The sequence below is a fragment of the Phoxinus phoxinus genome (genome assembly GCF_949152265.1).
Source record: "Phoxinus phoxinus genome assembly, chromosome: 7".
In the NCBI taxonomy this organism is placed as follows: domain Eukaryota; kingdom Metazoa; phylum Chordata; class Actinopteri; order Cypriniformes; family Leuciscidae; genus Phoxinus; species Phoxinus phoxinus.
The window spans coordinates 20,731,009-20,753,773 of NC_136882.1; the positions used below are offsets into that span (position 1 = coordinate 20,731,009).

The 22,765-nt window shown below is 37.4% G+C and overlaps 1 protein-coding gene across 2 annotated transcripts in view; it reads left to right on the top strand.

Annotated features, from left to right (window-relative positions):
• Positions 1-20,311, top strand: part of tmem163a (transmembrane protein 163a) — a 43,954-nt gene extending 23,643 nt beyond the window's left edge. Inside the window, exons 3-9 of one of the 2 annotated variants that reach the window (XR_013798308.1) lie at positions 446-489; positions 836-927; positions 2,189-2,285; positions 15,683-15,794; positions 16,228-16,369; positions 16,509-17,489; positions 17,565-18,575. Coding sequence is in view for 1 of the 2 variants with exons in the window: in XM_079618562.1 (XP_079474688.1) it covers positions 446-489; positions 836-927; positions 2,189-2,285; positions 15,683-15,794; positions 16,228-16,369; positions 16,509-16,569 (548 nt within the window). In the remaining variant the exon portion in view is untranslated. Of the gene's footprint in view, positions 1-445; positions 490-835; positions 928-2,188; positions 2,286-15,682; positions 15,795-16,227; positions 16,370-16,508 lie in introns of both variants that reach the window. The other variant, XM_079618562.1, reaches the window with a different exon arrangement.
• Positions 20,312-22,765: the final 2,454 nt, after the last annotated feature.

Here is a 22,765-nt window from a genome sequence, read left to right on the forward strand (position 1 = left end):
TCCTTTACAAAAAAAATCAAAAATACTGTGTTGACCATGGTATAGAATAGAACTAAACTGTGTTACACTTTATTTTAAGGTGACGTAGCTACATTGTTCTTAACTCAAATAAAGGGTTAGGTTTTGGTTTAGTGTTAGTTACTTGTAATTATGCATAATTTACTGTTATTACTAGCAAGTACATGTAGTAACGTGTAACTGTCTACGTCGCCTTAAAATTATTTACGAAATTGTTACTGAATTAAATAGAATGGATAATTCCATTTAATGGTAAGTAATACCAAGCTACTTTTTAATTTGAATGTGGTGTTGCCAAAAATTAGTTCAGAATAAGCTAAAATTCAGAAACAACATCAGCTCCTTTACACTAGTTACAATGTACTGTGTAATCTTTATGGTTTGACTTACAGATATATATTTCTCTGTTCTTTTGCTCTTCCCATAGCTGTATCCTTCATGAGACACAGTGCATCAGCTTTTGGATTTGCTGTAAGTATAATTTTCAGTGTTATTGCATATATTTGTCATGAAAAGTAATTACCCCCACATCTCAGGCATCATATTAGAGTTACATCAATGTCAATGCAGGAATGAATTACATTTTATTCTTTAGGCAAAGATGTCTGGAAGTGTGTGTTATTGTGTTGTTGTATATAATGTTCAGTTACCATTCTATGTGTAAATATTATTAAATAGGTGTTAACATGCTTGTGCTAAAGGCAGCTCTGGGAATGTTTTATAAGACTAAATACATCACTGGATTTCAGTCTGTGACGTAAGTGAGATGCTTCGAGCATCATTTCTATAGCACTGAAGAATCACTGTTGTTTTTCAGTTTGATGCGACGTTAGATGTTCTTTCCTCCATTATAGTGCTGTGGCGCTATAGCAACGCTGCAGCAGTGCACTCTGCCCATAGAGAATACATGTAAGTAAACAAAAGATGAGCTGTCTGTGGTATGTAGGGCACTGCATGGTATAGAAGACCTGCAGCAAATCACTTAAAAAAGAATGAATAATGCTTCCTCTGTGACCAACATTCATAAAATATATTCCAAACATATTACAATATAAGTCAGCAATTCACTGGCAGGGCTGTTCCTTGTAAAGCTAGTACATTTAGAATTGTGGTTGAACATCTTAGACCACAATGTCCTTAGATTAAATTCTACCAACATTTAATGCAACATTGTTAAAGTCTGAACATGGTTGCTTGTCAAGTCTGTTGAGTGATCTGCCTTGTTTCTGGCTTTCACCTTGGCTGTCTCAATTTGAGACGTATTATGTTGATAAAGGTTTGAGCTGCTGGTTTCATCCTAGGTCTGTTCGGAGCTTGTGAATCTCATTTTTCTGGTCGATGTGTCAGAGTGGGAGATTTATATCACAATACTAGAGAAGAATTGCAGGTCTCTGTAGGTGTACCAGAGGCCGCTTGTCACACTGGGAATATGAACATGCATTGTGGACTGTTTTCATATTTTTCAGAATGGATTAGGTCTCTGTAGGTTCACTACAAAAATCACAACAAGTCAAATGTTTTTTCTTCAACCTTGAACCAACATTAGCTACTGAGAATTGGTTTAATACGGTATATACTACCGTTCAAACATCTGGGGTCAATAAGATTTTATAATGTTTCTGAAAGAAGTCTCTTATGCTCACAAAAGCTGTATTGTGAAATGGTTTTTAAAATTTAAAAGAACTTAATATATTATCTAACTGTTATCAATGATGGCAAAGCTGAATTTTCAGCATCATTACTCCAATCTTCAGTGTCACATGACCCTTCAGAAATCATTCTAACATGCTGATTTAGCACTCAACTAAAAAATTTTTCTTATCAGTGGTGAAAACAGTTGTGCTGCTTAATATTTTTGTGAAAACTGACACATTTTTGCAGGATTCTTTGATAAATTGAAAGTTCAAAAGCACAACATTTATTTGAGACAGAATGTTTTGCAACCTTATTTATATACTGTCACTTTTGATCAATTTAATGCATCTTTGATGAATAATTTCTTTTCTTTTTTTAAATCTTACTGACTGGAGAACATTGAGATTCTAAATATTATTCTAAATATAGACATTTTATGCATCACATCAGATATACTCAAAACATATAAAATAATAAAATTTGATTACTTGAATCATTTTATCGACATAACTTTTCTGCTTTTCTCCATCCACAGAGCATGTGTGATCCTGGGAGTGATTTTCATCTTGTCGTCTATGTGTATTTTGGGGAAGGCCATCCATGATCTGGCCACCAAACTTCTTCCTGAAGTGGTGAGTTCAGTGCCAGGGTGTCATATTTATATGCGCACGCAGCAACCTTTGTACGTCCACAAGACCGAAAGGGCATATGAAGTGTGCCATTTGGGACAGGGCCATTATTTCATCTCAAAGGTCAGATATAGCTTTTCCCAGCAGTCACAGCTAACACGGGTCTTTGTCCGTTAATTAATCAAAGACTGGCACTATTCCAAAGAGCTGTGGGATATTTATTTCAGAGGTGGTGATTAATGGTATTGCGAGTTAATCTCTATCCCTATTTCATCTCTTTTACACCACTGATAAATCTCTGAGCACTGATACATTGCATAATGTGACATTACTGAACAAGATTTTCTTGATCTTCTACCAACAAAATTTGAATCAATGTCCAGGTCTAGAGACTTTTCTACTTATCTCTGCATCACAAAATACTCTCTGGTTGTTTATGTTGAATGAGGAAACATGTAAGGTAGGAAGAAAAAATTATGAAATGTAGAGTGAAAAAAAATGTCTATACTGCTTGGAGCTAAAAACGATTAATTTTTAATGACAATCAATCACTGTTGTCCATTGACGGCCTAAAGCTATCACCTCTCTTATCAAAGAAAATCTAAATGCAAATGAGTATTTTCACTCAGTGTTTATTTCTCTGGCTGGGAAATTGCAGTTCCCACCCTTTTCATCTTCCCAGACTATAAAATGCTAATGAGTGTGAGGAAACGGCAGTAATCTGGTGTCAGACATAGACGGAGACGACAAGAATAATAGGTGTCAGGGATCTGTTATGGTTCACTCCAGCACAGCAGGAGGGTCAAGATAAAGTTTTTATCACTGTCCTCTGCAGTTTAATGATGAATCTGTAATGTGTGAAAAATCATATTAAATGCGTCTATTTTTAGAGGAAAAATGTTGCCAATTTCCTGACTAGTGGAATGAGTGACTTATACCCAGGGTTGCTATTCTTATCTAAATAATTTTTGCTTCATATGCCCTTGAACGTTTTTAATAAAAATTAGGAATGCTTATTCCTTAAAATAAGTTTAAGTTCTAAAATTACAAAATATAAAACTGAAATAAAATAAATGCTAATAATACTAAAATAACAGTGCTTCCTCTGAATGTAAATACTAACTTACTAACATAGACTATTTGCATTATGTCTAGTACAAGAAAAAGATAAAAAATAATTTGCCATTGCCATTTTTTAAAATATTTTTTAAATGGCTACATCAGTTCTAGTTTGATCAAATTGTAGACTTTAGTAATGTAAGAATGTACAAATAATAATAGATTATTTATATTGAAGTGTGTGTAATTCAGTCATGAAACTCTAGAGGGCGCAGGCTGATAGGTCTTTTACATGCAATCTGCATGTGACCACATTATTACCGCATGGCACAAGCTGATTGGCCTTTGCTGATCCTGGAGCCAATGAAATTGCTTACTCAACATTTAAATTCTTTGTGAACCGGAAGTAGCAACTGATTTTACTTCAGTGTTGTGACATATTTGAAACGGAATATTGAATAGAGGGCAGGGTTTTATTTTAGCGCACCTCCTCTCTATCTCTCGCTCATAGCAGACTTAAGGTCCATTCGGTGGCTTTGAATTATCAAAACACCTCTCAAAATGCTTGCTACGGATGCGAAAAACACCGAAATTTGAACCCAATCCAAATGTTTTAATGACGGACGAAAGTTTTGGATGCAGTGTGTAAACGTGATTAACACATGAGGTCGTATTTATTTTTTAACATGCAAAGATTTCGGACGAGAATTTCGGACTGAAGTGTGCAAGGACCTTAATGGTTGAAGGGGAGTCGTTGAGCATTTTCAACCCAAGTCGTCAAACTAACGTTATTGGAAAATTCCAGACCGGAAGTAACTTTTCAGATTTTGATTAAAGATTACCGTGACAACCTACCGGTTTATTTTTCTGAGTATTAATTTGAACAGATTAATTGTTCACCTCAAGACCAGTAATATGTGCTAAATAAGTAAATAGGTCCATTTTGATTTCATGAGGACTTTAAATAGTGTGGTTCAGGGGTTTGCTGCAGGGTAGTCCTGCAGACCAAATACATTAGCATTGCCATATTCAATAACATGCTAAAATTGCCATATTATAAAGTCTCTACTGAATGTGTGAATGCCACCTCTTCCCTGAAAAGCTGAGCTTTAAAGCCTTGTTTTGCCCCATAAGTGCTAATGAAACATCACCGCTGCTGCTTTAGTGATGGACTTGTGCTGGCCTTAAGCCATCTTTTCTTTTGGTTCTCTCATTGCATTAGGATGGATGAATCGGAAATGGGCTTCCGCCTTCTTTAATGTGCTGTCCTTTTTTCATTCTATCAGCCCTCAGCTCCTTTCTCAAATTCGTTAGACCTGGCCTCTCCATGTCAGCACCCTTCACTGGCAAATAGCCATCACACTGAATCTCTGAGGTGGCCTTATTGAAATCTGTGTGGTCCAGTTCATCCAAATTGCCAGTCTTAACTAGCCGGTCTAGCTTAAAAGATGAAAGTCTGAATTTAAACACATTCATTGTCTCTGCTGTTACTCAGAGATGAAGGTCTCTGAACAAACTGTCTTATTAGAAATGTAGGAGAAGTGCTTCTGGATGTTGTGTGGGTGGAAAGCTGACATTCTTACTTTGGAGAGAAAAGAGGAAAAAATAAGAGAGACAAAAACAGCTGTAGTTCAGACGATACATTGCACCTGAAAATGTCCCAAGGACTGATAAGAGACATTTTATTATTTATAATAGCTATTTTTACAATTTTCTTTACTTTTTCTTGATGCTTTCCCTTATGAAACGAAAAGATATGCCCCTTATATGAAATATATCATATATTGCTAATATATTACAATATATTGAATAATACATAAGGAATTGCCGCATTTCATATATTGAAAAATATGTGACAATATATTTACTAATATATCATAATGTATGTAATTGCATATTCATTAATAATCTTCATGATATGTAGTATTATAAAATATACGTACCGTATATGTCATCAGATATGGTACAGCATGTGTAATATATTGCAGATATACTGTATTTACTCATGCAACAAAAAAACACATAGAGAAATATATAATGTAATATATTTCTTATATTTTTTGAATTATTTACATTATTAATGTGTCTAGAAGACAGAAGCTAGTTAACAAAAGCACAAGCACACCTGCGTGTATTTAAGTAATTAGTCAAGAGACTATCACTGTGCTGAGGAGTGCTTAGCCATTCCTTTTAAAATATAGTCATTATAGTGTTTGGCCAATCGCCAACCGAACCACAGGTTCACACATACCAGAAAACCTTTTACATTACAAAATAATAGAACATTAAAAACTAACAGATCTCCCTCCTATATTAATATTGTGCAAACCACATTAAATAACACTTAATTTTAACACTTGCTCCTTTAACAGTCAGAAGCAAAGCATGCTGGGAACTAGAAATCTGTTGTAACTTCAGTTAGTGTGTGTGTGTGTGTGTGTGTGTGTGTGTGTGTGTGTGTGTGTGTGTGTGTGTGTGTGTGTGTGTGTGTGTGTGTGTGTGTATGTGTGTGTGTGTGTGTGTGTGTGCAATATATGTACACAATAATGGATAAAACTGGAATATTATATGTAATGCTATTTTTGTCTTCATTAGGGGCCAAGCACTGAAGGTGCGGGCACCTATTGTATCTGTTCCCGTTCTTATTAGGGGCCAAGCACTGAAGGTGCGGGCACCTATTGTATCTGTTCCCGTACCAAAAATAATTCTTCTTCTTCTTCCGCTCTGGGAGTCTATGGCAGCCCATAGAACCGATCGCGGGAAAGTTGTAATGGTTTGACATTCGGATAGAGGACAGTCCCAACATTAAATACACCAATTTTGGTGTGTCTAAGTCATTCCCTCTAGCGCCACCAACTGTCCAAAGTTTCACTCATGTTTATTCTAATAACTTTTGAACCACAAGGGCTAGAAACAAAATTCTTTTTTCCTCTGATTCCTGACCTCGTGACGATTCGATTGCACCCAATGACGTCATTTTGCGCCATGAAAAGTTTTCCGCCATTTTGAATTTTCCGAAAAAGCTACTTTTTCGAACTCCTCCTAGGCCGTTGCTCCAATTTCCATGAAAATTGAATCAGATCATCTACAGACCATGCCGACAAAAAGTTATGGAATTCAAGTTGATTCGCTTAGCAATTTTCGAAAAAACCCACAAACAAATTTTACGTAGCGCTTGCGAAAACAGACGTAAGGCTGTATCTCCGCAACGCTTTGTTGGATTCAGACCAAATTTGCCACATGTCATCACAAGCATGACTTGAGGCTACATGCTGCGTTTCGGCGCAGCGCCACCTACTGGTCCGGAGATATGAAAAATGGCTATTTTTGCTTATAACTTCTGAACAGTTTGCCCAAAAATCATCAAGTTGGTCTCGTTAGATTCAGGCCAACATGCTGAGTCGACTGATATCCAATTTTACCATGTCGGCCATTTTGGCTGTCGGCCATTTTGAATTTTGTGCTAAAATGCTGTATTTTAAGAACGCATGAATGGATTGTTACGAAACATGGTATGGGTCATCAGCACGATGCCCTGAAGGAGCGTGAGAAGTTTCGAAACAGCGCCACCTTGTGGTCAAAAGTTATAACAACATTTCCAAAAAGGCTAATAACCTTTGAATACATCTGCCTATTGAAATGCCACTGGTCTCAATAGATTCGCTGGGTCACGCTGAGAACATAGATACCAAGTTTGCCATATTTGGCCGAACTTCCTGTCCGCCATCTTGATTTTCAGTCAAAACCTACTTTGTCGAACTCCTCCTAGACCGTTTGTCCGATTTTCACCAAAATCGAATCGTATCATCTCCACACTGTACCAACAAAAAGTTATGGAATTCGTGTTGATTCGTCAAACCGTTCTCAAATACCGCGCAAACAAATTTTACGTTGTGCTACAGCTACAGATTTAGTGCAAAAGTACTACATCGCCCATAACTCCTAGAGTCCGTTTGTCCTAGACTCAAGTGTCTCACACCACTGTGATCCCTGGCTCAAGGCGGACAAAATGGCTATCTCCAATTTCGATTTAGGCCAGAAAAATTTTCTGCTATGTCGAATTTTGTACGAAACCTACTTTTGCGAACTAGCCCTAGGTTTTTCACCAGATCGGAACCAAACCAGTCTAGGACATTTCTCTGGACTCTCTAGATCAATAAATATCGAAAAAAAAGTTGAACTTTTGCATTTGGGTGGCTGTAACAGGGTCATTTAGAAAAGGGGCGTGGCAAAATACACTAAAAAGCCTATAAATCCCATATGAAAATTCAGAACTTCACCAAAATTGATGAGCATATGTGTCAGAACATGGTGAGGAAGCATGCAGAGTTTCATGGAGATCGGACCATAGGTGGCGCTGTAACTGGCAAAAAGCCTTCAATCTTATTAGGGGTTCAAGCATGAAATGCTGAAACCCTATTGTAATTAAGGATTCGTAAAACGCATCGTGCAGGCCAAACCGTAAGGCCTAGAGACGTGAAACCTGGCCAGATGGTAGGCCTCAATTTGGGGACAACCTATCAGAGTATGACCCCGAATGGCCCATAGGTGGCGCTACAGCAACCAAAAGTTCAAAATTGATCATAGCTCTTAGACCGTTTGTCCCAGGATCAAGTGCCCCAAATCGTTGGAATCCTTGGCTCAAGGCGGACAAAATGGCCATCTCCGATTTCGATTTAGGCCAGAAAAAATTTCTGCTATGTCGAATTTTGTCCAAAACCTACTTTTGCGAACTAGTCCCTGGTTTTTCGCCCGACCGGAGCCAAACCAGTCTAGGACATTTCTCTGGACTCTCTCGATCAATAGTTTTTGAAAAAAAGTAGAATTTTTGCATTTGGTTGGCTATAACAGGGTCATTTGGAAAATGGGCGGGGCAAAATACAGTCAAAAGCCTATAAATCCTAAACAAAAACTCAGAACATCACGAAAATCGCTGAGCATATGTGTCATGAAATGGTGAACAAGCGTGCCGAGTTTCATGCAGATCGGACCATAGGTGGCACTATAAATGGCAAAAAGGTTCCCTTATTATTAGGGGCCAAGCACTGAAGGTGCGGGCACCTATTGTATCTGTTCCCGTACCAAAAATAATTCTTCTTCTTCTTCCGCTCTGGGAGTCTATGGCAGCCCATAGAACCGATCGCGGGAAAGTTGTAATGGTTTGACATTCGGATAGAGGACAGTCCCAACATTAAATACACCAATTTTGGTGTGTCTAAGTCATTCCCTCTAGCGCCACCAACTGTCCAAAGTTTCACTCATGTTTATTCTAATAACTTTTGAACCACAAGGGCTAGAAACAAAATTCTTTTTTCCTCTGATTCCTGACCTCGTGACGATTCGATTGCACCCAATGACGTCATTTTGCGCCATGAAAAGTTTTCCGCCATTTTGAATTTTCCGAAAAAGCTACTTTTTCGAACTCCTCCTAGGCCGTTGCTCCAATTTCCATGAAAATTGAATCAGATCATCTACAGACCATGCCGACAAAAAGTTATGGAATTCAAGTTGATTCGCTTAGCAATTTTCGAAAAAACCCACAAACAAATTTTACGTAGCGCTTGCGAAAACAGACGTAAGGCTGTATCTCCGCAACGCTTTGTTGGATTCAGACCAAATTTGCCACATGTCATCACAAGCATGACTTGAGGCTACATGCTGCGTTTCGGCGCAGCGCCACCTACTGGTCCGGAGATATGAAAAATGGCTATTTTTGCTTATAACTTCTGAACAGTTTGCCCAAAAATCATCAAGTTGGTCTCGTTAGATTCAGGCCAACATGCTGAGTCGACTGATATCCAATTTTACCATGTCGGCCATTTTGGCTGTCGGCCATTTTGAATTTTGTGCTAAAATGCTGTATTTTAAGAACGCATGAATGGATTGTTACGAAACATGGTATGGGTCATCAGCACGATGCCCTGAAGGAGCGTGAGAAGTTTCGAAACAGCGCCACCTTGTGGTCAAAAGTTATAACAACATTTCCAAAAAGGCTAATAACCTTTGAATACATCTGCCTATTGAAATGCCACTGGTCTCAATAGATTCGCTGGGTCACGCTGAGAACATAGATACCAAGTTTGCCATATTTGGCCGAACTTCCTGTCCGCCATCTTGATTTTCAGTCAAAACCTACTTTGTCGAACTCCTCCTAGACCGTTTGTCCGATTTTCACCAAAATCGAATCGTATCATCTCCACACTGTACCAACAAAAAGTTATGGAATTCGTGTTGATTCGTCAAACCGTTCTCAAATACCGCGCAAACAAATTTTACGTTGTGCTACAGCTACAGATTTAGTGCAAAAGTACTACATCGCCCATAACTCCTAGAGTCCGTTTGTCCTAGACTCAAGTGTCTCACACCACTGTGATCCCTGGCTCAAGGCGGACAAAATGGCTATCTCCAATTTCGATTTAGGCCAGAAAAATTTTCTGCTATGTCGAATTTTGTACGAAACCTACTTTTGCGAACTAGCCCTAGGTTTTTCACCAGATCGGAACCAAACCAGTCTAGGACATTTCTCTGGACTCCCTAGATCAATAATTATCAAAAAAAAAAGTTGAACTTTTGCATTTGGGTGGCTGTAACAGGGTCATTTAGAAAAGGGGCGTGGCAAAATACACTAAAAAGCCTATAAATCCCAAATGAAAACTCAGAACTTCACCAAAATTGATGAGCATATGTGTCAGAACATGGTGAGGAAGCATGCAGAGTTTCATGGAGATCGGACCATAGGTGGCGCTGTAACTGGCAAAAAGACTTCATTCTTATTAGGGGTTCAAGCATGAAATGCTGAAACCCTATTGTAATTAAGGATTCGTAAAACGCATCGTGCAGGCCAAACCGTAAGGCCTAGAGACGTGGCCAGATGGTAGGCCTCAATTTGGGGACAACCTATCAGAGTATAACCCCGAATGGCCCATAGGTGGCGCTACAGCAACCAAAAGTTCAAAATTGCTCATAGCTCTTAGACCGTTTGTCCCAGGATCAAGTGCCCCATATCGTTGGAATCCTTGGCTCAAGACGGACAAAATGGCTATCTCCGATTTGCCCTTAAGGCGCCAATTTCGAGTAAATTGCATTTTATTTTAAAACCTATTTTTGCGAACTTATCCTTGGTCTTTCGCCCGATCGGAACCAAACCACTGCAATAATATTTTCTGGAGTCTGACAATAAATAATCATCCAAAAAAATAAAATTTTTAATTAACGGTCGATAAGGGGAACCAAAATCTTTGATGGCACCAGGGTCACTTTTACTAAAATGGTTATAAATTGTGAACCGGAAGAGATTTTTTTGCTAAACTTGGGACACATCTTCGTGAGCTCAATTTGAGATCACTTGAAAAAAATCGCAACAATTGGCCTCTAGGTGGCACTGTAAAACGGTTATAACTTGTGAACGGAAAGAGATATTTTCGCAAAACTTGGGACACATGTTCATGAGCTCATTCTGAGATTGCGTAAAAAAAATCATGACAATTGGCCACTTGGTGGCGCTATAAAATGGTTATAACTTGTGAACGGAATGAGATATTTTCGCTAAACTTGTGACACATGTTCATAAGCTCAATCTGAGTTGACATGAAAAAAATCGTGACAATTGGCCACTTGGTGGCACTATAACAGTAAAAAAAAATCATGAAAATAGCAATAAGCGCACCCAACCGTTAGTCTACTGAAAATTGGCACACAGTGTCTTTGTCCAGGGTGCCATGATTGTCTATGAGAACATTGGTGTATCTAAAAAAACTCAGTATACGTCATTGGCACAAAGCCTTGAAGGACCCTTAGAAGTTTCAAGGAAGCCCGTGTTTTTTTCACAGGAGTGACCTCCTAAGAATCCTTGCCGAGTCCAACAATACCAAACATGCAAACAAAGGAAATTTGAAAACATTGGTAAATAGCTAACAATAACGCCAAAATGTTAAAATTATGATAGGAACTGACAAAAAAATTAATTAAATCCAATCAATTTCACCCATGGATCATTTTGATGCTCTCACATATTTGAAACGAACAATGATTGATTGTGATGAAATTTGTTTTGAATTGGGACTGACGAATCCCCGTCCATACTGTCAATGACCGGTCGCAAAGACCCGACCACTTTAGTTACTGTTGCTATGTCTGACAAGCGACGCCACTCTCACACCACACCAAGTTCTCACGTAGTGAAAAATACATTGCGGATCAGAAAAAAGACAGACATGTACTTTTGATATGAATTTACAAAGTCTCACCTTTCAAATGTAGTCATTTTTAGAGACATTTAAACAATAAATACCGTTTTGTGACTCCTTAATGTGTCTGACAGATCACAAGGTACTCAAAATATTTTGAAACAGCGTCATAACAAAGTTATAACAAAATAACTAAAACAAAATATAAAAAGTTATAACACAATTTTGGAAATGTTGTTATAACTTTTTATATTTTGTTTTAGTTATTTTGTTATAAAGGCTAATAACTTTTGTATAAATCTGGCTATTGAAATGTCACTGGTCTTAATAGATTCCTTGGGTCAAGCTGGGAACATAGATACCAAGTTTACCTTATTTGGCCTAACTTTATAGTCATATTGAATAGTTAATGTATGTGATTTTTCAACCATTTTGCTAAAATTCATCTTTAAATGTCTTCAATTGCTCCTTGCTGCAGTTGGTCTCACACTCCCAGCCACTTTTGCTCCTTGCTGCAGTTGGTATCACACTCCCAGCCACTTTGGCATGTCTTGTCGTCTTGCTTGCGCTTGGCCCCGGTGATTGCTGCTTGCAGCTATATTTAGGGGCCAAGCACTGAAGGTGCGGGCACCTATTGTATCTGTTCCCGTTCTTATTCTTCTTTTTCTTTTTTTTCTTCCGACTGGGCGTCTATGGCAGCCTATAGAACCGTTTGCGGGAAACTTATACAAATTGGCACAGTGATAGAAGACAGCCTGAACTATCACCATAGCAAATTTGGAGTCTCCAACTCATTCCCTCTAGCGCCACCAGCTGTCCAAAGTTTCACTCATGTTTATGCTAATAACTTTTGAACCACAAGGGCTAGAAACAAAATTCTTTTTTCCTCTGATTCCTGAGCTCATGACGATTCGACTGCACCCTATGACGTCATTTTCCGTCATAATAGTTTTCCCGCCATTTTGAATTTTCCGAAAAACCTACTTTTTCGAACTCCTCCTAGGCCGTTGCTCCGAATTTCACAAAAAATGAACCAGATCATCTCCAGACCTTGACGACCAAAAGTTATGGAATTCAAGTTGATTCGAATTACCGTTCTTGAATACCGCGCAAATAAATTTTACGTAGCGCTTGCGAAAACAGACGTAAGGCCGTATCTCCACAACGCTTTATCGGATTCAGACCAAATTTGGTACATGTCATCACAAGCATGACCTGAGGCTACATGCTGCGTTTCGGCGCAGCGCCACCTACTGGTCCGGAGATATGAATAATTTATGTTTTTGCTTATAACTTCTGAACGGTTTGTCCAAAAATCACAAAAGTGGTCTCGTTAGATTCAGGGCGTCGAGCTGAGTTGACTGATATCCAATTTTCCCATATCGGCCATTTTGGCTGTCGGCCATTTTGAATTATGTGCTAAAATACTGTATTTTATGAACGCATGAACGTATTGTTACGAAACTCAGTATGGGTCATCAGTACAACGCCCTAAAGGTACTCAAAAATTTATGAGACAGCGCCACCTTTTGGTCAAAAGTTATAATGAAATTTCCAAAAATGCTAATAACTTTTGAATAAATTTGCCTATAGTAATGACACTGATCTCAATAGATTCCTTGGGTTATGCTGAAAACATAGATACCAATTTTGCCATAGTCAGCCAAACTTCCTGTCCGCCATCTTTATTTTCTTTTAAAACCTACTTTTTCGAACTCCTCCTAGACCGAACGTCCGATTTTCACCAAAATCGGATCGTGTCATCTCCAGACCGTGCCGAGTAAAAGTTATGGATTTCGTGTCGATAGACAAAACCGTTTTTGTATACCGCAGTGTCAAAGTTGAGGCATGATGCCAAAATGACTATTCAGGCTTTATATCTGCAATGCCTTGACATATTGACACCAAACTTTGTATGTGTCATTGTCACTTCACTCTGACCACATCACATCAGTTTCGTAATTGCGCCACCTATTGGTCGAAAGTGATAATCTATTAAATCATATTTTTAAGTTAATGCATGTGATTTTTCAACCATTTTGCCAAAATTCATCTTTTAATGTCTTCAATTGCTCCTTGCTGCAGTTGATCTCTCACTCCCAGCCACTTTGGCACGTCTTGTCGTCTTGCTTGCGCTTGGCCCCGGTGATTGCTGCTTGCAGCTATATTTCTTTTTCTTTTTCTTTTTCTTCCGACTGGGCGTCTATGGCAGCCTATAGAACCGTTTGCGGGAAACTTATACAAATTGGCACAGTGATAGAGGACAGCCTGAACTATCACCATAGCGAATTTAGAGTCTCCAACTCATTCCCTCTAGCGCCACCAGCTGTCCAAAGTTTCACTCATGTTTATGCTAATAACTTTTGAACCACAAGGGCTAGAAACAAAATTCTTTTTTCCTCTGATTCCTGAGCTCACGACGATTCGACTGCACCCTATGACGTCATTTTCCGTCATAATAGTTTTCCCGCCATTTTGAATTTTCCGAAAAAACTACTTTTTCGAACTCCTCCTAGGCCGTTGCTCCGAATTTCACGAAAAATGAACCAGATCATCTCCAGACCTTGACGACCAAAAGTTATGGAATTCAAGTCGATTCGAAGTACCGTTCTCGAATACCGCGCAAATAAATTTTACGTAGCGCTTGCGAAAACAGACGTAAGGCCGTATCTCCACAACGCTTTATCGGATTCAGACCAAATTTGGTACATGTCATCACAAGCATGACCTGAGGCTACATGCTACGTTTCGGCGCAGCGCCACCTACTGGTCCGGAGATATGAAGAATTTATGTTTTTGCTTATAACTTCTGAACGGTTTGTCCAAAAATCACAAAAGTGGTCTCGTTAGATTCAGGGCGTCGTGTTGAGTTGACTGATATCCAATTTTCCCATATCGGCCATTTTGGCTGTCGGCCATTTTGAATTATGTGCTAAAATGCTGTATTTTATGAACGCATGAACGTATCGTTACGAAACTCAGTATGGGTCATCAGTACAACGCCCTAAAGGTACTCAAAAATTTATGAGACAGCGCCACCTTTTGGTCAAAAGTTATAATGAAATTTCCAAAAATGCTAATAACTTTTGAATAAATTTGCCTATAGTAATGACACTGATCTCAATAGATTCCTTGGGTTATGCTGAAAACATAGATACCAATTTTGCCATAGTCAGCCAAACTTCCTGTCCGCCATCTTTATTTTCTTTTAAAACCTACTTTTTCGAACTCCTCCTAGACCGAACGTCCGATTTTCACCAAAATCGGATCGTGTCATCTCCAGACCGTGCCGAGTAAAAGTTATGGATTTCGTGTCGATAGACGAAACCGTTTTTGTATACCGCAGTGGCAAATTTGAGGCATGATGCCAAAATGACTATTCAGGCTTTATATCTGCAATGCCTTGCCATATTGACACCAAACTTTGTATGTGTCATTGTCACTTCACTCTGACCACATCACATCAGTTTCGTAACTGCGCCACCTATTGGTCGAAAGTGATAATCATATTTTTAGTTAATGTATGTGATTTTTCAACCATTTTGCCAAAATTCTTCTTTAAATGTCTTCAATTGCTCCTAGCTGCAGTTGGTCTCACACTCCCAGCCACTTTGGCATGTCTTGTCGTCTTGCTTGCGCTTGGCCCCGGTGATTGCTGCTTGCAGCTATATTTTATAAATATTTTTGTTCTGTAAGAGTTAATGGGTTTGGAGATCTTCACCTAATGTCTGTAATCTACATATACACATATATAAATATATTCTGGTTTAGCTTTGTGTATTTATAGCCTTCATGTTTAAATCAGTTTTTGTGAGTCTTCATGGTATGTAGTCCAGTCTAATCCTTGTCATTACATGCTTTTTCAATTCCTTATTAAATATTAAGTTGGCTACTTTTCACTTGTGCTTAAAACGAACTGCACTTCATCTCTACGTCGCCTCAAGAGCCCCATGTTACAGATGCACAACTGAAAGTCCTATTTATATTGTTATACTTTTATTCCACTGGCCTTTAAGAGTTCTAGTTTTAACATCTCCATATTGGCATTGCCTGTGCATTCACTCCCAGTTTATAATTTAGCCATATGGACCCTGTATCATTTCTACTGTGGACATTTCTTCTTTCTGTCTCTTTTACTGTCCGTCTCTCTGCCAGGATGACTTCCTGTTCAGCGTTTCCATCGTCAGTGGCTTCGTGTGTGCCATTCTTGCTGTTGCCAAGTTCATGCTGGGAAGGGTTTTGACCAGCAGAGCCCTAATCACTGATGGTACGACACACACACACACACACACACACACACACACACACACACACATATCAGGTTATTAGCTCACGTTGCCTCCTTGTCTCTGTCTATGAACATAGTAAATAGCCCAGTGACTATCAATGTTATTTATATACAATTACACTACTTTGAATTGATTAGCTTTTAGTTTTTTATATTTTCAGATTTCATTCTAATTTTCCTTAAGTTTGTTTTGTGTTTTTGTCATTTTTACTTGATTTGAGTTAACTTTCATTTATTTTTATTTCAGTTTTAGTATTAGTAATTTAAGTAAACTTTGATAGTTGGCACGGTTACATTTCTAATTTGCTTTTAAGATTTTCCTCTAATATATATATATTTTTATGAATCTGTCATGAAGATAAAATTCATAATAACACATCCAATTGTTTCTTCTTTCTATTTTTTTCTGAAGGCTTTAATTCCATGGTTGGAGGTGTCATGGGATTTTCCATCCTCATTAGTGCTGAGGTGTTTAGGCATTATCCCAACATTTGGTACCTCGATGGGACCATTGGGGTCCTGATTGGACTCATCATTCTAGCTTATGGAGTCAAGTAAGTGTATTTATTGCGTTCATCTATTTATATACAGAACGTACCGATAGTTTCTATTTTCTCCATAACTTCAATACATCAGTCATCCGCACTATAATGTCTCTAATGTGGATATTTCCATTGTTCCTTTCTCCTGCAGGCTGTTGATTGACATGGTACCACGAGTAAGACAAACTCGAAACTATGAGCGCTTTGAGTAAAGCTGGTTCAGAGAGAAAAAGGCATTGTATGGATCCATCCATTCCTCTCTGCTCCTGCTGCTCTCTCAACACACACAATACCCAAATACATCCAGGAATAAAGTCTGCTGGCAGCCATTTCAGCATCACGTACTTGTAGAGCCATCACTCCGACCAGCTCCTAATGTCCTCTTTCACTCAGCACAACATTTAAGAAGGAAAGAGGAAGGACAACGAACTGGTCAATGTGCACTCCAGGCACGCCAAGATATCATCCTGGATAGTCATTGTTTTTACATATAGACTGTAAAAAAAAAAAAGGACAGCGAGTCTCCGCTTCCTTCCACAGTAGAAAAATGAAGCCAAAATATCCCAGTAATGGGATACGTCGTTCTGTGCAGCGGAGGATCTAGTGATCTCACTCCCGCAGACACAATCGCAATGGTACGCCCTGATTTCAAAAACGAACTAAAATCAAATTTATTGGGAAACCAAACACTTGAACATACTTCTGCGTGATGAAAACTTCCTAAAATGACAGAGACCATCTTTGGGAAAAAAAACATATTTGAAATGTAATTGGAATTTGTAGTTTGGTTTGCATCTCATTAGATTAGATTAAATTAAGACCTATACTGCAGGTATCCACCAGGGGGCGATCGAAATCCTTTGGCTTCACTTTTCAGGACACACTTGGTTTTAAACAGAGATCAGCATTTATAGTATCATCATGCTTTGGTCACATCCATGAAATTCTTTTATGTCACATTTTATGTTCCTTGTTTCTTTCTATAACCATTAGTTTTTAAATTATGAAGGAAGAATATTCATTTATACTAAAAATTGTGAATGTGTACGCAACTCTTATAATGCATTTTATCTCCGTTTTTTAGATGTCGTCTTTCTGTTACATCTAATCATCCCACCTGTTATTTACAATAGTGTACAGTAAAATATAAGCACACCTAACAAAGTGTGACCTGTGACCTATTTCATTAAAGGTCACACTTTGTTAGGTGTGTTTATATGTTACTGTACACTATTGTAAATAACCTCTCAGGCTAGAGATCAGCCACATTTCCAGTGTTGAGGTAATACACATTTCCGTAAAGAAAGCACACATGTATTTCCAGAGGTAGGCACAAATATACTGTAGGGTCAGCAAGATAATTATATGAAATATTGATATTGGAAAAAATAGCTTCAATGTTAACAGGAAAAGTCCACAATGCATTAGTGATCTGTCACATTGAATCCTTACGAGCCAACAGTCAAAATGACTAACCACCACAAAATGAGAACTGTAGAGGTTTTAAAAGGTTGTAGCAGCTTGAACATTCTGACCGTTGAACCATTTATACCACTAAAAACAATCTAAATTACAGAAATATTCCTAAATCTATCTACTTGTCTTACTGTAACTTTTTCGCTTGATATTGCGTGCTTTGCAATTCAATGCAAAAAAAAAAAAAAATCTTCGTTCATGTATTTAGCAACACTTGTCTTATTATAATTAAATCAATTCATCTGACCTTTGCTGTGTGACGATTTACTAAGTTTAACAGTGATTTTCTTGGCTTGCACTGCTGTGTCTGTTTGCCACTTGCAATAGAATTCATCAGATATTCCTTTCGTGCCAAGACAGAATGAGATTAGAATGGCCCGAAGTCTCGTCTGATGTAGAAATGATTGATTTGGACTCCGGCTGACAGAATGAGTGATTGTTGAATTATGGAGGGTTTGTGAGGGAGGGCTTATTCTGCAATGGAGAGCAAATTGGAAAACAAAGCACATTTTAGTTTCTTACTGCATTGTTTGACAATACTAATGTATAATATAATGGGTATTCACCTTTCATTTATTTTTTCTCCACAGAGACTGAAGCATATATACTAATGTTTGTCATTTGTGCCCTACTACATTACCATTCAAAAGTTTGGGTTCAGTAGCACTTTTTAGTACATTTTTATTTAGCAAGAATGCATTAAGTTAATCAAAAGTGACAGTAAAGACTTTTATAATGTTACAAAAAAAATTCTGTTTAAAAAAAAAATGCTGTTCTTTTGAACTATTTACTAATCAAAGCATTAGAATGATTTCTGAAGGTTCTGAAGACTGGAATAATGATCACACGAATAATGGATATTTTTAAACGTATAAAACCGTTATTTTAACTTGCAATAAAATTTCACAACATTACTGTTTTTATTGTATTTTGATCAAACAAATGCAGCCTTGGTGAGCATAAGAGACTTCTTTCAAAAACATAAAAATGTTTTATCAAACCTCAAATATTTGAATGTTAGTGTATTTTTAATTCTTTCAATTTTATTCATATATATTACATACAAAAAAACACATCAGCAAATATTAAAAATACTCACTAATTTGAATTAACATCATTTTTTTATTCACACATTTTACATGACCTGCTTCCTAAGCACAGAAATTTTTTTTTTTTAAATCTAATGTTACAATGCAGTTTGTCACTGACCATCCCAAGTACATTAACTCAAATTCATGTTACAGACGAACAAAGTGTTTGACATGTTTAAGCAAATGAGCTTCTGTGGGAGATGTTTTTAAATTTTTTCCTCGTTTATCTTTTACATCATATTGAGCGTCAGCATTTTTTTGGTTTTATCATTTTTTTTGTCTCATATAGTTGGGATGTAAATGACCGATCGGTTGGTTGGGTTCACAGCTCACATATACTGCACACCTGTTGTATCAATAATACCAGACAATCACGAGTCAACAAATAACTGAAGCACAGACTCCAAAAGCCTTTTGTGCACTGCTCAATGTGATCTCATCTGAAGAGGGAAACTTCTCATATTTGTGTTTTTTTTATCATCATGACAAAGTTACTGTTTTTATTTATTACTGATTTTTTACTCAAGTGGCGTGTTTGTGCCATAATGCAATAGCATCATGCTCATTCCATATATATGTATCGATGGACATCCTTGTGTTATAACTTGAATTTTTATTTCTCCATAATCCTATATAAACTGTACTGACTTGACTGTACATGTGTATAAACTGCCCATGGTAACCGATATTTCAATGTGCCGAATTAATGCTGTATTATGTTTACAAAATTTGGTATTGAGTATTTATAATATTCAGATGTCAGGTCACAGCTGCCAGAATAGGCAGGTCGTTTATTATGAGTCATTTGCTTTATTCGGTCATTCTCATCAGGTATATTGTGCTAGTCTGTAAATCTAAGCTTGTGTTAGGCTGTAACGTACCATCAGCTGACACGTAGATAGGAGAACAGCGCTGTCTGTTCATAGACTTCAGTGGCTGTAGTCGCTTGTGCATTACTATAAGTATCATCAGGGTCACACAATGGGATAAATGATTACATTTGCTTAGTATAGGTTGTGATGGTTGTTCAAATCAAAAATCAGTCTATATTCCAAAGACAAACTGACAGCTAGACCCTGTTTTAGTTTGGCTGAGGCCTTCTTTGTACTAATGCTGTAGTTTAGTCTTAAGCAATATGCTCACTGCTCAGTTAATACTGCAACGCTTTGCATGAAAAAACACCACAAAATGCTGCACAAACTCACACTGACACACAAGCACACGCATGCACAAGCAAATGCACACACAACACATGTATAATGTCTGCACATAGATGAGAGGTTCTGAATGTATTTATTCCAATAATAATACTGATCTATATTTCTGTAGAAGATGTGAAATAGCTTGACCTATAGGTCGTACAAAAATAAAAACTCTTACCAACCAGATTGTGTGTAATTCGTTTTTGGATTGTGTACTACTGACTAATGTCGCACGTTACAAATACATGCCAAATCATCTCAAACTCAAAGTAGTTACTGTTGTGCTTTCATAAACGTTAATGAATATATGGAAAACCTTCATGCATTCAATATATAGACATGATGAAACAAAGACATGCTTAAAGTCACAGTATGTGCATAAAAACTACCAGTCAAACTTTTTGAATAATTTTCTTTTATATATAAAAAAATGTAAAATATATTTTGTAATGTTTTTGAAAGTCTCTTTTGCTCACCAAGCTGCATTTGTGTGACCAAATATACAGTGAAAACAGAAGGCCTATGATTGTGAAATATTGCAATTGAAAGAACTGTTTTAACAATAATTGTTTTTGGTCCTGTGGCAGCTTTCCTGTGAAGTATTCTTTGCCCAAACTTCTGAAGGATCATGTGACTGAAGACTGGTGTAATGATGCTGAAAATTCAGCTTTGACATGATGACATCACAGTAATAAATACAATTTTATAATAGAAAATGGTTATTTTAAATTGTAGCCTATATTTCACAATGTTACTGTTGTAGGCTATATTTGCTGAAATAACATGCAGCTTATAAGAGTCTTTTTTCAAAAACATAAAAGCTAATAACTATTTCAAACTTTTGACCGTTAGAGTACAAAAATGTAGGCTATAGGCTACACTGGACATAAAACATTCACTGGAGTAAAAGAAAAGAAAAGTGACGTGTCACCCCTATCACAACAACGCAAGCAACGCTGAAATGTTTATTTATCTCTTTCTAGAATGCAGTCTTGATTTATTTCAGAATGAGGTGTTTTGCACTTTTCATTTATGACCACTAGATGGGGAGATGTTAACACGTAGTTACATAGCCGTGACAATTCAACAGGACACAACACACAACTCTTATTTGTGTGCGTTTTTTCTGACCAAATTTTATACAGACAAGCATATCTTAAAGATTTCTAAAAAAATAAATAAAGCGTTGTTATAAAAGTTGTTCTTTCAATTAAAGTCAAAGTGAAAGCAACTAGAGGCCTAGCTTACCAATTGCTAATGGGGCGGGTAATAGCACAACTCTATGTTGAATGAAGTAATAAGTAGCCTACCTACACACTGTCGGTTTTGTAAATAAGGACTTGTTTGTGGCGATTTGATGTTTAGTAGGCATCTTTTAAGTTGTAGCCTACTGTAAACGTGCTGGTGAAGTGAATGTGTAATACTTCATACAACCAGTAGGAGGCAGAACTAGAAAGATGACATATTTGTTTCTCACATGTGACCTCTGCAGGAAAACAATGGTAATACATACCATGGTACCTTTTTGATGGTGAAAGATAGTCAGATGAAGCAGGGATGTTTTAAAAAAAAACTTGACTGTTGATCATATAACTATTAAGTTGCTTAACATTACATCTATCAATAATACTTCACAGGTATATCTGTTGTGTCAGTCACATGTAGGCCTATAATATGCAGTTCAATGTTTTAATGACAGAATCTAAGTAATTTCAGCTTTATCTAACCAGAACTTGTGGAAACTACCATATGCCTTTAGCGCTTGGATTTCAGAGCACTGAATTTCAGAACACTTCCACAAGAAATTCTTGACTGCGAGACACTGAAGTCAGTGTCAGACTGTGCTGAATGAACAGATTTCACACTGCATGCAGGCATAGAGTCAAACTCAAGCTTGGAGCCATGGTGACAGACAGACCACAACAGCCGAATCTCTTGGGCAATTGGAAGTGGTGTTCAGAGAGGAGTCAAGCTTTCAAATGTTGCCCCAAAGCCAAAGGGAATGTTTGGAATCTCCTGATCCATTCCACTCCCGCATGTGTAAATCCCAGACTGACATGTTTGAGATGACAGTTACAGCTGTTCAGTGTTCTTTTTGGACTCCGGATCTATATATGCAAAATGGAGTTTGACTAGCAGATTCCATCACTCTCACGTGTCAAAGACACATACACTTACTTAGATACGTAGGTCTATAGATAGATAGATAGATAGATAGATAGATAGATAGATAGATAGATAGATAGATAGATAGATAGATAGATAGATAGATAGATAGATAGATAGATAGATAGATAGATAGATAGATAGATAGATAGAGATAGATAGATAGGTAGATAGGTAGATAGATAGATAGATAGATAGATAGATAGATAGATAGATAGATAGATAGATAGATAGAAGATAGAAGTTGGTCTTTTGAGAAGTTTGAAATACCTGAGCAGCGGTAAAGTCTACTGTTAGCGAGCTAGCGATGTCAGTGCACCCGTGCTGCGGAGCGGTATTTAGATGAATAGGCTATTTTACAGTATGTGTTCCTTATATTTTAATGTGCTTTATTAGTTAGTATCTGTGTGCATTAGTTAGGCTTAGTTTTTGCCAATTTAATTAAGTTCATCCAACTTAAATAAATTGAGTAG